Source organism: Athene noctua, chromosome 1 (assembly GCF_965140245.1).
Source record: "Athene noctua chromosome 1, bAthNoc1.hap1.1, whole genome shotgun sequence".
Classification (NCBI taxonomy): Eukaryota; Metazoa; Chordata; class Aves; order Strigiformes; family Strigidae; genus Athene; species Athene noctua.
Genome location: NC_134037.1, coordinates 257,024,742 through 257,041,964, shown reverse-complemented (window position 1 = coordinate 257,041,964; position 17,223 = coordinate 257,024,742). Strand labels below are relative to the sequence as shown.

The 17,223-nt window shown below is 43.0% G+C and overlaps 2 protein-coding genes across 2 annotated transcripts in view; one reads left to right on the top strand and one right to left on the bottom strand.

Moving 5' to 3' along the window:
• Positions 1 to 201: 201 nt before the first annotated feature.
• On the top strand, positions 202 to 11,896 carry CCDC90B (coiled-coil domain containing 90B). Its single transcript, XM_074917773.1, has 9 exons — positions 202 to 338; positions 2,007 to 2,126; positions 4,750 to 4,853; positions 7,135 to 7,236; positions 7,864 to 7,905; positions 7,983 to 8,054; positions 8,138 to 8,191; positions 8,881 to 8,995; positions 10,619 to 11,896. The coding sequence occupies exons 1-9, from the start codon at positions 236 to 238 to the stop codon at positions 10,672 to 10,674; spliced, it is 768 nt and encodes a 255-aa protein (XP_074773874.1). The 5' UTR covers positions 202 to 235; the 3' UTR covers positions 10,675 to 11,896.
• ANKRD42 (ankyrin repeat domain 42) overlaps positions 11,220 to 17,223 on the bottom strand; it is a 19,703-nt gene continuing 13,699 nt past the window's right edge. Inside the window, exon 11 of the mRNA XM_074917772.1 lies at positions 11,220 to 16,843. Within this exon, the coding sequence (XP_074773873.1) occupies positions 16,724 to 16,843 (120 nt within the window). The 3' untranslated portion in view covers positions 11,220 to 16,723. The remainder of the gene's footprint in view (positions 16,844 to 17,223) is intronic.

The window sequence follows — 17,223 nt, the reverse complement described above, 5'->3', positions numbered from 1 at the left end:
GAGGGAGGCCCCGAGGGAGGCCCCGAGGGAAGCCCCGAGGCCGCCCGGCCCGGACGCGCATGGCGGCCGCCCCGCCGGCAGAGGGCGCCGCGCGCACGCACAGCGGGCGCCGTGGGTCCTCCGCCCCGCATGGCGGCGCCGCCCGCCCGCCGGTACCAGCATGCCCCGCGCGGCCCGGCGGGGAGCACGGCGCCTGCGCAGCGGCCATGGCGGGCGGCGGCGGGCAGGTGCCGCCATGAGCGGAGGTCGGCGCGGCGCCGCGCTCCTGGCCTGGGTCGGCGGGTCTCGGTCGGGCCCGCGCCCGCTCTGGGCTCTGCAGCCTCCGGTTCCTCGGAGAGGTGAGAAGCGCCGGAGGGCCGGGCGCGGCCCCTCGGCCCGCTGGGAGCCGGCGGCCCCTCCGCGGGGCTGCGCTCGTCGGGGGACGAGGAGAGACGGCGGCAGGAGGGGGCACACGGCCACCGGCTGTGGGAGGGGGTAACCTCGGCCTCGGGGCCTTGCGGGCTGCATGGGCTGCTCAGGGCGTTTGGCGGGCAGCGCCGGTTGCCCGAGAGCGATCGTGAGGGCCTGTCCTGAGGCGGTGCGGGAGGGAGCACGAAACGCCGCCTCTGCGGCTGCGGCAAGCCCGAGGCAAGGGGCGCGTCACAGCGGCGAGAGGAGCCGAGGAGCAGCTTACGGGCACTGGCAGAATGTTTGAGACGGGAGGAGCGGCGGGAGTTACCAAGGGGTGCGGAAAGGCATCGCGAAAATGGTGCCTCAGATAAGAGTCTGTGTGAACATCGGTGAGTGTTGAAGACAGCGCTGGTCTGAGAGCCGTGCATCGGTTAATACGGGAATGAAGCAACGGAGAAAAGAGCAGCTTATCAAGGCAACCAGAAGCCTCATGCAGTAACATCAGCCCTTCTGAGAGAATGTCTTTGCGATACAGTTATTCGACCCAATTAAATAATCCACCAATGCATTTAGAGGGCAAAGAGCTGTGTCTTTAAAAGCCATTATGACTCAGTGAAAAATGGGTGTTTCGAGTTATTTTTAATTATTTCTATGGAGTATTCCGTGTTCATGCACTTAAATCTTCCCTCCATCTTTTTTCATCTTAAATTTAGTATGGACATTGATTTGGATACTATGGCTGGTTTACTTACAGCCAGGTCTTTAGACTAAATGGAAGGCAGCATGGAACCCGATTTATCTATTAGTGACACAATAATTATTTAAACAACTTCCCTGTTGTTTAAATGATATAAAGCTTCTGAGTAAAGGTCTAGATAAGATAGAGGACAGCATTTTGATTAGCGTAGAGAGCCAGCAGTGCAAAAAGTTTCAGATAAGCATGGATTTAGAAGTAACAGGGCTCTTTAGATAACAAAGAATCTGTCATAACAGAATCTGTAGCATGCAAGACCCCACAAAGATAAGATGAAGGGAGAAATATGCATGAAGTCAAAGAATTAGTGAAACATCTTGTGGGAAGGCAGTCACGAAATACAGTGGATCTTTAACTAATGCCCTTCTTTGAGGTATTAGGTGCAAACATTGTATTGCTTTGTTTCCCGAGTACTTTCCTGGCAAACCAACAAATTTATTCTGACTGTTAGATTTGCATAGCTTTCTAAAAAAATTCTATAGGTTTATCTTCACACATGGCACTCCTTGCTGGAAAGGGTAGCGATAGAAGAAAGTGTAAAAAGAATATGATTGAAAGTGATGTGTCTCAAATATTACCAAACAATTGGATATGGTGGTCTTTTTTTTATTGTATCCAGATGCTTGTCTGTTGCACAGTTTTCTTATAGGAATGCACTTAAGATCAATATATGAGTCCTAGTTGGTGTAGATTTCCTACGGAAAAGGGATCCATGGTTTCTGACATGTGCTGTAACCAAGCAGTCAGAAGGACCCAGCTTTTTGTTGCAACATCGATACAGCTTCGCTGTGATGAAAGAAATTAAAATTAGCATATTGCATGATAAACCAGTCAAGTTTAAGGCAAATGTTGTCACTTCCAGGTTTTGCTGCCACGCTCATTAGGAAGTCATATGATGTCAGAAGAGTTGAAATCACTCCCCTGGAGCAGAGGAAGGTAACTTTTGATACCCATGCTTTAGTGAAGGATCTGGAAGCCCATGGTAAGTGATACCTGCTAAATAATTTAAAGGAAAGCTTTTTGTTTAAGTACTTTAAGTGCTGTCCATTTTCCCAAAGTACCAATACTTGGCGTTATAAAATTTTTTGGCAGCCTCTCAAGGAAGCATCTGACACTGTCTGATGCCCCTGTAACCATACAAATAACATGACATTAACTTTACCTTACTTGTAGCTGTAGACAAGTTTATATATTGTCTTCCAGCTAAGGAATGTAGTACAGTTAGCAAAAGTAAAGTAACACTAACAGTTAAAAACAGTTTCCTTGCAAAAATGAAGCTTTAATAGTAATGTTCCTTCTACTGGCTTGCTAAGAGTAACTTAAGGGGTTTTTTCTAACTATAAATATTTGCAGCAGCACGGTACTCTGATACGTTCTTAATACCTGCACTTTGATTTTGTGAGTGTGGCTGTCGGAAGTCAGATGAAAGGTCTGTCCAGGGTTCTGTGTCGAAATGGGGCAGATGTATGTGACACATCCTCTTGCACTTTCTATGCCTCCAAGTGTTTTCGTGCTGGAGGTATTTTGGGTCAGCTATGAGTTTTAGTAATCTTCAGTGGAAATTTTTTCACAAGCTTTTTCAGTCTCTGAACCACTACAGACTGATTAGTACCCCAAAACATCCTTTCCCATGGAGTGTCAGATATCCACTCCTTTTGTTTGTGCAGAATTTGTCCTCTGTGAGGTTAATTAGATGCCGGCTCAGCTCTTTGTGGAAAGAGGGAATGAACATTTGATCTCTTATGTCACTCATCATGATGTGAACTTCTGTCATTTTCCCCCATCATTCTTTTCCAAACAGAAGAATCCTAGCTTGTTGAATTCTTCCCTGAGCAGTAGCTTTCCCATACTTCTGATCATTCATGATGCCCTTATGTCAATCTTTTCCACTTCTATTGCATCCTGTTTCAAAGGGATGGGAACAGAGCCACTGGCATTACTTGACAGCTGAACATCCTGTGGATTTGAACAGTGACTTAACATTGCATCTGGTTTGTTCTCTGTTCCTTTTCATAGTAATTCCGAAGGGTTTGGTTTGCTTTATTGATCCCTCCTAAGCACTGAGCTGATACCTTCATCAGACTAGCAACTATCATTTAAAATCCCAGATCTTTCTCCTAAGCGACAGTTGGAACTTTATCCAATCTGAGGTTAGGATTTTTCCCACTATTTGAGTCTAATGATAATATGTATTAGTAGTTAGAAGACTCCTGATAGTCCACTAACAACGTTTATTGTTTTCATGCACATCAGGCTTGTCAGACTGTAGTTCCTTCCATCTCTTCTGGAACTGTTTCTAAAAACTGGCTCTGTGTTTGCCATTTTCCAGTCCTCAGGTAACTGAGGTAGTTTGTGAGATGTTACTTGTCCCCAGTACTAATTCAGCTATTTCTTCTTCGAGTTTCTTTAGAGCTCGTGGGGTGAAGTCTGTCTGGTGCTGGTACACTGTGTTGTTATTCAGTTTAATTTGTTCCATAAGTTCTACAAATACTTCAGTACCAAAGTGACTGGACTCTGTAGGTAAAACCTATACGTACCACAAAAGAGAAAGAGGCATTTAGTTTTTCTCAAACTTGCTTCAGGCAGTTTTCAAGCTCCGTTCTCTTGCTTATATTATATTCTCCATATTTTCTAAACTTCCATGCAACAAGGACAGTTCCTGCTATAGAGGAAGAACAAAATAATGAATTGGCAAAAACCTAAGCAACCCTGAAAATTCAGAGGAACTGAAGCAATACAATCACACCTCTTAGTGGAAAGAAACTGTCATAAAGCATGCATAGCTTTTTTAGTAATGTAAACCAGTGGGGCACCTTGACAGTACCAGTATTTTAGAAGGGAGCAGTGGCATATTTCTCTACATAATTTGCCCTGAAAGCATTTTTCAACAAAAAAGTTAATCGATCTCACTTTATAAAATGGGTCAGTTGGAATACAGCGCATCAGTGAGACTGCTGGAAATAAATCCTTAGGGCCAGAGCTCTCAGCACTGGATCAGATATGGCTAACATGATAGCTGGGATTTTTTTTCTCACTATTCATCATACATCATCTTCCACACTTCAAAATTGCACCAAGCTGTGGAGAAAGTTTGATTTTTATCATCAGAAAGCAAAAATCCCAGTTTGAATTCATTATTCAGGCAGAATGCAGCAGTTTTAAAATCAGTTTTGTGTGTGTTCATATCTCTGCCCAATTTCAATTTATACAGATGTACCTTTTAATTTTATTATTGTGTAGAATGCATGCTTTGTAGCTCCAGGTAAATTTGGTTTTAACAGAATTTGTGAAAGTTAATTACAAAGTAAAATTCTGTTGAATGCATGTACAGTAAACTTTGTATAGAAATTTGGTCCTGTCAGCTGCATGCACAGACTAAGTGTATTAAAAGTTAATGTGCTTCAAATTTTTGCAGCACTGTCTGTGTCTTTTCTGGTTTAAAAGTCGCAGTGACTGGCTCCTCACTGTCAGTTTTCAGTAACCGTGTGACTTCCCATTTGCTGCTGTAGTTAGGTACAGCACTTGAGTTTCCCACTCTATTGTGTACGTCTTGCTCTTCATCCAGCTTTCTAATATTAACTTGTCATCCTTCAACTGTCTTCTAGGCTTTGGGAAGGAACAAGCGGAGACCATCGTATCGGCATTAATAACCTTGTCGAATGTCAGCTTAGACACAGTCTATAAGGACATGGTTACACAGGCTCAGCAGGTAAAAAGTAATGTCTGCTGTACGTATACAGCATTGTGTCACTATAATGGCTCATATTTGCTTATTTAAAAGACAAGTGAGCAACTCTGTAGTACTCTAAACACTTCACTGAGATAGGTTTTCCTAAGTTTCAAGGTATTAAGACTAGTAATATCTTACACCTTTCATCTCACAGGAGTGTTTGCCAATTACAGCCACAATATGTAAATGTAATGCAGAGATTGCTTCATTTGCTGCTGAAAAGCTCTGAGGTGAAACCAAACTTTTAAGTGTGCTTTACGATGGTTGAGGGCAGAGGAGAGATCCAAGGCAGGGTTCCTGAGAGATAACAAGACCACCTAAAATACCAGGACGTTGTCAGTTTCTTCAGTAACGATGTCAGCTGTTCTGAGATACGCTGTGTTTGTCCTATTTTCCCATTCATAAGATAAAAGCTACTATTAAAACTATTCCATGATTTTACTCTGCATTTCAGTCCCTAAAGCTAAATCTGTAGTAAAAGCTAAGCATGGCTTGGGCATGGGCTCAAACACCATAGTCATCCAGAATGCTCAGCAGTTACTGCAGCACCTTGGCTTGATTTTGACTCGTGCCAACTCAGTCTGCCTGACGTGGGCACAGTTTATCTGAAAGTATAGGGCCAGGAAGTGTTCCCACCAGGCAGGGTGGACACAGCCACCTTGAGTTAAGGTAAGGAAGAGATTTTATCCATCTGGATGTAATCTGTGGTGTGTCATGTGCCCTTGGGGACAGGACGTGGGCTCTGAATTACTTAGTTGTGTGTAAAGGTGGCTGTTGGTGCTGGTCAGGTCGGCACCTCAGCCTGCACTCAGGCAAAGCATAGGGGTGTCTCCTTTGCTTAGATATTCAGGTTCGTGTTTGTGGACTATCTGAAGGCAGGGCATCAGTTAAGTAGCATGGCTGTTTTTTTCTAGAGAGGTGACAAGTAGAGGTGGTGATAAGTTTCATTTTAACATGCCAAAATAAAAAGAACTTTAGGATTTTTGTAGGCTAGCCACCTGGGCCAGGATAATAAAGCTCTGATGCACAGTAATGGTTTTTAATAATTACTCAGGAAGGCTGTGCAAGCGGAAATTACGTGCCATATCTTCCGTGAGTTAATGCAATTAAGCATTCAAGCATTCATTGCTGTTTTATTTTAACTGCTGAGCCATACTTCCAACAGATTTTTATTTTACTGGCATTTATTCATTATAAAAGTTATCTAACTTTCTTTTCTATAAATCTCAGAAGAAAAGAACGTGTCTCTATTTTATCAAAATGGAAACCTTTTCAGAAATCATGCTAAGTGTACACAAAGTCAGTATGCCCAGTGTAATTTGCATTGAATTGTGTTAAGTAGAAACACTGACTTTTATAGTGTAGTTAGTGTTGCGGCTGAATGTTTTAAGATGGTACAAGGCAAATCAGCTCTTCGGTGTAAATGCAACTGAAATTCTCCCAGGAATTTAAAAAACTTCATTGTGTTCAACAAAGATTTCAGTGGAAGTTGGGTCAGGGCATATTTTAACAAATTTAGTTCAGTATAGGTTCTGAGAGATCCTGATGCCTTGTAGTCTGAATGAGAGCTATTTATTTTGCTGGCTCTCAGCTTTAGAAGCAGAATCCCGCAAAAATACATCCTTTTCCCTGCTAAATAGTAGGGTAGCTTCCTTATGCTAACTAAAGCAGTATTGTTTTGAGATTCTAAAACAGAAAGTTTCTTCCTTTTTTTTTTTTTTTTTTTTTTTACTCTGTAGATTTTAAATACAAGTTGAATTTTGAACTTGTTAGTCCAAACACCAGGAAGGCTTTTCTCCGTGCTTTTTAGCAATGTTTTACTAGTATGTGTCAGACTTTAATGCTGAGAGGACGGTGTGATACTCATATCATTAAATCTTTGGCTTTTTGTGACTTTGTGAGCAAGAAGTGCAAATGCATATTTAGAAACTGGATTCAAACCAATAATTAATGCTTTATAGCCTACTGAATGTTCATTGAAAATGGAAGAGAATGAAGGACTAACCTGTAGTTATTTCATACTCTGGCTTTTTTGCTTAAATTCAGAGTTGGTGTATTAAAGCAACAGAAAAAACACAAACCCAAACCCTCTGGACTCTTCCAAACAAATTGCAGCTATAAAATTCTGTCACTTTCTTGTTGCAGAATCCCCCCATTTTTGTGCTTTTGCAGACCTATAATTTCAGACCTAAAAATCTACTTTCTCCTACTGACCAGAAAGTGTGCAAGTTAATCATTGACATGTTTTATTGTTTGTAAGGAAATAACTTTACAGCAGATAATGGCACATTTGGACTCCATTCGAAAAGATATGGTCATCCTGGAGAAAAGTGAATTTGCAAACTTGAGAGCAGAGAATGAGGTACTAATTATATAATTAAAAATATTTATGTCTGTTGTACATTTTTGTGGAACAAAATATGAATGTAAAAGTAATTCTGGATACTTTTCTCAGAGTTGGAAGTGTTTGCAGATTTCAAGTTCTTTGATCACATAAATATATTTCCTATGATAAGACTTGCTCAGTTCTTTTGTAAAGAAGAAAATCTACACATTTTTAAATCATCTTCTGTAATTTTATTTAAGGGTGATTCTGATACAGTCTTGTCAGCATTAACCATACAGTGCAGGGAGAGTAGTCACCTGTTTCTTTGCTACAATTAAACTGGTGATTGAGGCACATTTCTCTTTGCTTGATAGCATTTTGGTATTTTTCCGCTGTTTTTAGTCTTAATAAATTAATTTTTAATAATTATCATTATTACAAAATAATCCCTTTATTCTAAGGAAAATTCTCAGCAGATTACATGTGGCTATACAGATTGAACACACTAGTTTAGGATATTTAATCAAGAACAAATTGGTGTATTGGAAGAAAAATTATGGAAGAGTAATTGGATGCGTGTGGTAGTAACACATGAATGATAAACTTGGTCAGCAGTTTTCTGAATTTGTAAAATTATTTTTTATTTTCCTCTTCTGCACCTAGAAAATGAAAATTGAATTGGATCAAATTAAACAGCAGCTAATGGTAAGTAAACAGCAAGTACGTACACACTTCTGTTGGGGAAAGCAACATTATTTTCATAATGTTTATTTGCTTTAAAGAATGAAACTGGTAAAATCCGAGCTGACAGCAAGCTAGACATAAACCTGGAAAGAAGCAGAGTGACAGATATGGTAAGCTGCTCTATGAAGATACCCTTATCGGTTCTGTGTCTTGTTTTTTGTTACTACAGTTGTCATCTATCTTTTATCCACAGTTTACAGATCAGGAGAGGAAACTGATGGAAGCATCTACAGAGTTTCATAAAAAAGTAAGTACTGAACAAAGCTCAGTTGATATTGAACAGGATACAGTTACACATTGCATGTTACGTAAATCCCAAACTTCTGTGAAAGTTAGTAGACTTTTAAATATGGTAAAGCAAAAGGCTGAGTGGTACTGCTCACGTCTGTTGTACGTGTTTATTGTCTACAGCTGTGAGATGTGAACTCCAACAGGGGAGTGTTAGACTAGAGATTAGGAAAAAATTTTTCACAGCAAGAGTGGTCAGAGAGTGGAATAGGCTGCCCAGGGAGGGCGTGGACTCCCCATCCCTGGGTGTGTTTAAGGGCCATTTAGATGAGATGTTGGGGGATGTGGGGTAGGGGAGAACTTTGTAGAGTAGGGCTGAGGGTTGGACTTGATGATCCCAAGGGGCTTTTCCAATCTGAATGATTCTGTGATTTTCACTGAACACCGTTCAGTGATATACTGCCATATGAGAGACAAAAGTCTGTATGATCTGAGTTTTCTCATTCTCTCTCCAATATTCTTCCTGGATTGTATAAAATGCTATTCCTTGTCTTCTAAGTTTTCTTCGAGTTACATATTTTACTTCAGTGATAGGTTGGAAATTTGTTTCTCTTTCGTATTGCTGGTAGCATGGTATTCTTGTTTGGCTTTGCAAAGCTGAAAGGGCTAGGGATCATTGTCAAATTATGCTGTCTTCTGATATTTCAGGACTCAAGTACCAACAGTGTTATCTCAGAAATCAGTAATAAAATTGACACTGAAATAGCTTCCTTAAAAACGCTCATGGAATCAAATAAACTTGATACGATACGTTATTTGGCAGGTATGTGATAGGCAAGCAGGTGAGTACCAGAATTATATTTGGGATGTATAAAATTTTGTTCAAGAATATGCAAAGTGAATTCAGGAGGTCAGTCGTGTAACAGCAGACACCTGGGACTGGGGGGGATGGAACCCTCCCCAAGTGAAAGGAATGTGACAGAACACAGAAGAGGTGGGAACATGCAGACACTGCTGCGCTTGGACTAGGATTGTGCCCAGAACTGGGATTAGGAGGAACATGGACATGTTTTCTTATTTTTTTTTAAAGCGTAGGAAAGAAGCCTAAATACCTTGTCTGGTCTGAAGTACCTCTGCTTGCTGCCCAGCTGCCATTTATTTAAATTATCCTGGATGTTTTGGATACTGAGGACTAGTCTGAGTGACCAGTTCTGCCTCCCATTCAGTCCCCCACACAGTCTCAGTGTGGCCGTACTGGTACTTTTCCCTGCCAAGCAGAACTAATTTCAGTCTGATTCAAGATTCTTACAGAGGCTCTCAAACCACCAACCACCAAAAATTAAAAATTTATTATTAACAGAATGAACTAGCTCTCCAGAAATGACATGTTCAAATGTCTCTGAGAGGAGAACAGAACAACTTTCTAGGGTTTAAGCAACCCAAAACACAGAACAAAGCCCCACTCCCTAGGGTCTGACAGCAACCCAAAACGCATTATCTCTCACCTGACAAGTGAGGGCTCTCAACCCCGAGGACCTGCTCCGGGCACCGTCCCGACCCAAGGCCCCTCGAGGAGTTTCCTTGGGCAGCGTCCTGACCCCAGGGGAGAGTCCTCGAGCGCAGCTGCTGCTCCAGGGGACGAGCTCCCAATGGCTCCCCCAGGGGACTCCATTTACGCCCGGGCCCGATCTGACCTGTGGTCAATAGCGGCTGCCACTGGCCAAAGGCCCCAAATACCGCGAGGCCCTGAGAACAAAGGCAGCCCCGACCTGCCACCCCTCGGCAGCCAAGAAGCTCTGCTCTCACTGGGCGGGGGCACCTGCCACAGTCTTCTCAATATATATCGAACCAGTGAAATTTTTATTCTACTGGAGCTGGATAAAAAGAGGGTAACACATTACATTTGAAAGTGAGAACAAGTTCAAAGGGAAATATAATTAGCTTTATTCTAAGACAAATTGAAACAGCAGCTTAACTAATCTGAAAGACAACTCAGCAGGCTTCAGGGGTGCTGCCTAGGGGTGCTGCCTAGGTGTCCTGAATGTTTTGTCAGATAGTGTGTATTGCTAGTTCATTGTCATTTTGTTCAGTGGGCAATCATTTTAATTATGTCTAACGCAAGACCTGGTACAGCCATCTCTCCTGTAATACAACTGCCAGTAGATAGGTGACAGTAGTAAAAGTTACTGCAGCCTGTTGTGCTCAGTATTACCCAGTGTTGTTACTCAGATGTGTACCTGCAAACAGTTCCCCAGGCTGCTGACCCTGACCTCCCATCTCACCACCTGGGCAGTGCTCCTGGGCAGGATATCACCTCTAAGACAACTCACTGTCTTCTAAAATTATTCTATTGTTCTTCCATCTGTTTGCAGTTAATTTCCTTTATGTAGAAGGTGATACAATTTAGCATTCAGCTAATTACTTCCTTTCTTTTTCTTTTCAACAGCTTCGGTATTCACTTGCTTAGCAATAGCACTGGGATTTTACAGGTTCTGGAAATAGATCTAAATGGAATGACTGCATCAAATACAGATGAAGAAAGGGCCACCCAGGCAACATCAGTTCAGCGATCGTGTTTGTGCTGTAGATAACCTTGGTACCTTTTTGTTTTTGATATTCTTACTGTGCACTAAAAATGTTTTCTGAATATGTAACACTAAAGATCAAAATAATTGGAGGGGAAGTAGGCAAATAGTAGTATTTCACTGTCCCCTATTGAAGACTGTATTTATTTCAAAGGATTCCTTATGGTAAATCAGAAACTGTTACTTAATGTGTTTCAGACTTCATTTTGTTTCCTTTTTGGAACATTCTCAGTGGAACATTCTCACTCTCAGCTCCTCTCAGAATGGAAATATTGAACATTTGATAACCCCTTGAAATGGAAATAATATTCCCAATATGGGAATACTAATACCAGATTCCAATAGATGTACTCTGATCCAGGTAAATTAATCTTAAGTATAGGATCTGTATTTTTGTCTTTGGTCTGTTCCTCTTTCCTGACTGACTGAAGCATGGCCCTTTGGTTTTCTTATATATATATATATATATATATATATATATATATATATATATATATATATATAAAAACACACACTCCAAGGCCTTTACTAAAGAATCCTTGTTTTTCCTGAAAACTGGTTTCCATAAATGTAAAATCTCACTTAGAACTAAAATGTCTCCATAGATTTACTTTTTTTTAGAATCTTTTGCAAGTTTCATAACCCCAGAGGTCAACAGAATGGGAGAACTTCTTTGTCTTTCCAGAGGGAAATGCCTCCACTCTCAGCAACTCTGTGCAGCCCTGGGGCAGATAAGTGCTCTTAACTCCTCCCTTCAAGTAGGGCAGAGTATTTCCAATAAATCCTCGCGTGTTTTCCGTGCGTAGGATCTGGTTTGTAACATGGAAACACGCAGCATCTCGGTGGTGCCGGTGTGGCGGTGGTCACCCTCCTCCCATCTCCGTGCTCCTCCGCGCTGCTCTGTAATGCCGTGGGGGACACCAGCTCCTCACTGCTGGTGGTGACCCCTCACAACAGGAAAGTAAGAGTAGGCCCTTTGTGGGCTAAAGGGTATGTAGGACCAGTTAGTGGCAATTTGTTATTGCGGTTTTGTTCTGTTTACAGTTGAACTTGCTGGTATCCTGCCAGTTCTTATACTCTGTGCATTAAATTATTTATCATCTTCATTTAAGAAAATAAAATTAATTTCTTATGTTTGCTATGTGACTACCTTGAGGGTCTTGAATAGACATTACCAGCCTGTAAACAGGCACAGGGCTGTTACGCTGGCAAGTGAAGCTGCTTTTTCTGTTGTCTCTGTTTGTCAAACAGGCATGGGTGTTGGCAGCCCCTTGTGTCTGTTGTAACTGTTTCACGTACAAATCCGTCTTCTGGTAAGCTATAGCCGTTTCTGAGGTTCTCAAAATCATAGAATCATTTAGGTTGGAAAACACCTTTAAGATAGCACTAAGTCCAACCATTAACCTAACCCTGCCAAGTCCACTGCTAAATCATGTCCCTGCAGGGATGGTGACTCAGCTCCTTCCCTGGGCATCCTGTTCCAATGCTTGACAATCCTTTCAGTGAATAAATTTTTCCTAATATCCAATCTAAACTTCTGCTGGTGCAACTTGAGGGCATTTCCTCTTGTCCTATTGCTTGTTACTTGGGAGAAGAGACCAACTCCCCCTCACCTTTCAGGGAGCTGTAGAGGGCGATGAGGTCTCCCATCAGCCTCCTTTTCTCCAGACTAAACAACCCCAGTTCCCTCAGCCACTCCTCCTAAGACTTGCGCTCTAGATAGACCCTTCACCAGCCTCGCTGCCCCCCTCTGGACATGGAATGACTCGGGCTGACCTTTTGCAGTGTTGCTACATGAGAGTTCAGCACCAACAGTGATGTAGGAAATAGCTCATCTGCTGCAGCTTCTCCCTACTCACTGAAGTGGGCTCTAGAGGCTGGATTTCTCTTCAGCTGGTAGAAGGCTTACGCTGTTTCTCAGCATGCCTCTCCCTCAAAATTGTGCACGTAAAACCAGAACCTTTGAAATTCTCAGAGATCAAGTTTCCTTTGGTAAGGAAGGAGAGGGCAGCTCAGGATTCAAGCACTAGCAAACTAACCTTATAGTGCAAGGATTTCTTATTGAAATCAAAGCTTTTAAAATACGCACAATGAGGGTTCCAAGGAGAAAATAATTTCACAATAGCACATGGATTAGAGAAAAATCTTTATATGTGAAGTCACAAAATGTTTTTTAGGCACGGGAGGAGAGGTTAGGATTGCTGTCTCTAACCACAGTATGCCCCGTGACCTAGTGAGCTCCTCAGCCCTCGGTCAGACGGAGCCCCATCGCTGCTGTTCACTTGGCACCTGACACAGGAGCTGCTTCCTGGTTATTTAGGAATGACAAAGATGAAAATCAAGTGGCCTGGCACCAGTCTGCACCTGAGAACTACTCCCAGAGACTGTATTCTGGTTCCACACTGAAGGCCCTATCTGGTTATTTTAGGAGGTAAGGTGCTTTTATTTTTTTCCCCTCCTAAGGTAGTAGTACAAAACAGACTAGTACATGAGAATATTTTTCCAGACCTAGGAGGGCCTATGCCATTCCTGCAGTTAACTCTTGAAATCTCACCTTATAGTCTGCAAAGCTGTTGCTAAACTGCTACCTGGACAGGAAGAGAAGTCTTTCTGCTTTTTTTTTTTGCTATTAAAAATGCTGCTTTTGTGACTTAAAAATATTTTCTATCCCAGAGAAATAAAAAAAATAATTTAGTGGAATGCAGAAAATGACTCATCTGTGGAGCTGGGCTATGCAAACACTTTGCATTGTCTAGAATATTCCCATTCTACCTCTTCCCTCTGCCTGCCCCTCACTGGAGTTTCACACCTCAGCGCAGTCTCACAAACACTCCTCCAGGGCTGTAGGCTGGTTTCTTCTTTACTGTCTTTTTCTCTTTGCAAGACTTGGAGATGGTCTCAGCTTCCTGAAACAAAGGACATTGTAGCCATTAAATAAAATCACTTAAACCTGCTACCTCACAAGACAGTATTTAAAAATAGATGACTTTCAGTAAAGATTATTGTGTTAAAACTGAAGCTGAGGGAGAGTGTTGTCCAGGGCATGGGATGACAGTCACAGCAGGGTGAGATTTGAAGGCCCCTTGGTTGTAGCACTCAGAAGTTTTTGAAAACAAACCTGCCTCAGTAGAAGTTGTCTCCAGCCCCAGCTAGTTAACCTAATGCCCAACTGGACTTTTTCAGGCTGGTAAAAAAATAGAACTACAGCCACTCTTCCACCCTAGAAATGGGGCACTCTGTGCCATAGCTGTCGTAGATTCCTAAACCTGCCAGAGGAGTAGAATGGGTAATGTCTTTAAAGCGAGCTGTGGAAGCAGAAAGTGGCTTTTCTTTCAAAGGTGGAGGCACGTGGCTGGCCTGGGGGTCTTGGCAGCATGGGAAGGATCAGTCCCAAGGGTACAGCGGGGAGCAAACAGCTGTAGGAGCATTGCAGCCTGTATGTGGTAGCAGGGAAAGCTGGCACAGGCTGAAGGGGGAAAAAAGGCCCAGGGGGGCAGGAAAGGCACAGAAGGAATCTTGCAAGGGTGGGCAGGAGGGAGAATGCAGGGAGGGGGGAATAGAGGGAGAGGAACAGAACCGTGCAGTGTGGTTTGCCGGAGCACATTGCACTGCCCAGGCACCCATGGGCACATCTGACCGTAGGCTGTGACGCCAGCACCCTGCACACGTGAGTGACATGGACACCACAGCCACCTGAAGGCCTCACTGCTCTGAGTTACAGCAGCTGAATCGGTCAGGTCATGCTGCACACGCAGCTGTGCCACGTTAGCCTGGGATCAGACGATGGCAACAGGGGAATAAAATTCTTGGGATGGAAATGCCTCTGTCCTCCAAGGACGAGCAGCACAACACAGTCCACAGCTCCTGATCCCAGCTACCTGGGAGTAGCATCAGCTCTGCTCTCAAGGGGCCTGAAATACCCTGGATGTTTCAGTGGCCAAATCCACGCACAGCTTAAATGGTAACAAAATTGAGCTGTAAATGCTTGTTTCCTGCTCAGAGCATCCATCAAACATTCTTCCCCCTCACACTCAGAAAAGGATCATTATCTAGTAGGTAGACTCCAAGCACCTGGGCCTCATTCCAACCTGGCTGAAGAAGGCAGTAATGTTACCCCTTTTATCCAGTGACCCAATTTCTCCTCCAATAAATACATACATGTTTCATGTGAAGGGGTGCCAGCTTCCCCCTCCTGCATGACTGTCCTAATAATGGGCTTATAATGCTGTTTGCTCTCACTCACTCCCTCTAGACCACTGAAAATCGAAGTACAGTGGTCACTCTGCATGACTGCCAGCAGGGAAATGAATACGGCTCCGTCTCAGAAAAGCAGATGTTGTGCTGGTTAGAATGTCCCCCCAGGATGATAGATATTCTCAGCTCCTCAAGGCAGAGGAAGGAGCTAAATCTGAAAGTCCTCACTTAACTTTTATACTGGTTATAGCAGGGCCCTATAAACAGTCACACAGCCAAGGCAGGACAGTGGTCAAGGCAGTTAAGTGAAGCTCCACGAACAGCACTGAACAGCCCGGGCTGACAGGGCCATGAGCCTTTTCCACCAGCTGTACCCTTGGCAGAACCACCAGTGCCCACAGCACACACCAGTGCCCACAACCCACAGCAGGAGGAATTCAGGTGCCTCACCCAAGGCTGCTGACTGACTGGATGGCAAAGATCTGAAAAACAGGGTCTTGGCTGTCACGTCAGTTTGGGGGAGTTACGTGGCAGGGCAAGGTCTGAAATGTCACCTCTGCTGTCCCCAAAGTTAGCATGTGAACTTCGGATCTGTCTTCGAGATCTGATTTTTAAAAAAGCTACAGTTTTTCTGTCTTTGCTTGCTAAGCCAATCGATAGTTCATACCTACAACTTCTCTGCTATCAGCAGGCTTGATAAGGAAGATGATAGCAGATGGCATATGAGAACAGACTGCATCAGGCACTGCACACAGCAGCACAACACTCTACTACAGTTCTCCTTTCCCAGTGTGGTGTAAAAGAGAGGAAAACAAACCAGTTCTGAAGGAGAGTTCTGAAGCAAAAAAAATATCCTACATGTGCTGTGATTGATACAAACCACGCCAGCTGGGGGTGATACCTGATGTGAGTGGCCAGAAAGGTGACCTGGTTAGAAGGGGAAAATTACTGAACAGAAGAAACTGCCTGCTGAAGAATACTGACAAGGAAAATGTCTGCCAGCCTGGGAACTGTGAGGCTGGGATCAAGAAACATCCTTGAAAAGTGCAGCCGGTCTCTTTGAAGTACAGCTGTGGTACCTAGAAATCAGAGGCATCCTGAGATACCACCAATAAGTGCAAAATCAAGTCACTGTAAAGCCAGTTTATTGTCTGAAAAGGTGGAAGACAGTCTGGAAAAAAAATATCTGAAAGGAGAGAATCCTCATCATCTATTGACTGTTACAGGTGAAAAGTAGAAAATGAGAAACATCAGCATCTACTGGCTGCTTGCAGTGGCGTATCCTCCACCCTTTTGCATCTCTTATGATATATAAATGATATAATCCAAAAATGAAGCCTCTCCCTCTGAAAACTTTCTGTGACACACATACTTTTCCTTTCCTAAGCAAGCTGAATTCTCTGCACAAGCTTTCTAAGAGACCAGACACTCGCTTGGGATGCCTGGCTGCCTCCAGATGCTGTCATGTGGATCACCTTTGAAGTGAGGCCCTGTTATTTTCTTGGTCCCCCTCTGGCCCCACTTTTGGCGTTCAGTTTGTCCTTCCCTCTGGGATAGTTTGACCCCTTCTGAAATCTAATTCACTTTATATCAATATTATATATCCTTAGAGGTAATCAATCATAAATATATCAGCTGTTACGTTATTGATAAGTTTGCTTTACTAATGCGAAGTTTGTAGTAACCTCTAATAGTATATACCTGGTTATTGATATATTACTGATTGTTGCTTTATCATTGATTGCTACTGATCGATACTATATTACTGATTGCTAACAGTATTTTCTAATAGTTTGATATATATTTGCTTTATTAATCATAGGTATACTTGCCAGTGGTGATTTTGTGGTAGTATACTTGCTGGTGGTGATTTTTGTGGTGTTTGCGGTAACCTGTAATAAAGCAGAGAAATGTAGAGAATACAAGCCTGTGTGTCCTTGTGGATTACGGAATCCTACAAACCCAGGTTGTGGTCTACCCATCCGCAGGCCGGGTAACCCTTTAGTTGGTGACAACACCTGTCCTGGAGCACCAGTCCAGGCTCTGATACCAGGCACCAGCCAAGATGAACTGGCAGTCACTGCACAGGCAGCGTGGAAGTACTCAGGGATCAGTCCACTCCCCTTTGTTAGTATGAAAATATGAAAATATCAGAATATCAGTGCTTCTCTGCCAGGGTACAAAGAGAAACTGTTATCCTTTCCCAGCAGAGACGCTATCAGGACGCAACAAAGGCTACTGCTCACTTCAGCGTCCCAAGCCAAAAGCTGCT

Excerpts from the sequence above, each read along its gene's own strand:
- CCDC90B (XM_074917773.1), top strand. The coding sequence starts at position 236 with ATGAGCGGAGGTCGGCGCGGCGCCGCGCTCCTGGCCTGGGTCGGCGGG. Across the intron at positions 8,192-8,880 it reads CTACAGAGTTTCATAAAAAA|GACTCAAGTACCAACAGTGT; the intron begins GTAAGTACTGAA and ends CTGATATTTCAG. Across the intron at positions 8,996-10,618 it reads TACGATACGTTATTTGGCAG|CTTCGGTATTCACTTGCTTA; the intron begins GTATGTGATAGG and ends TCTTTTCAACAG.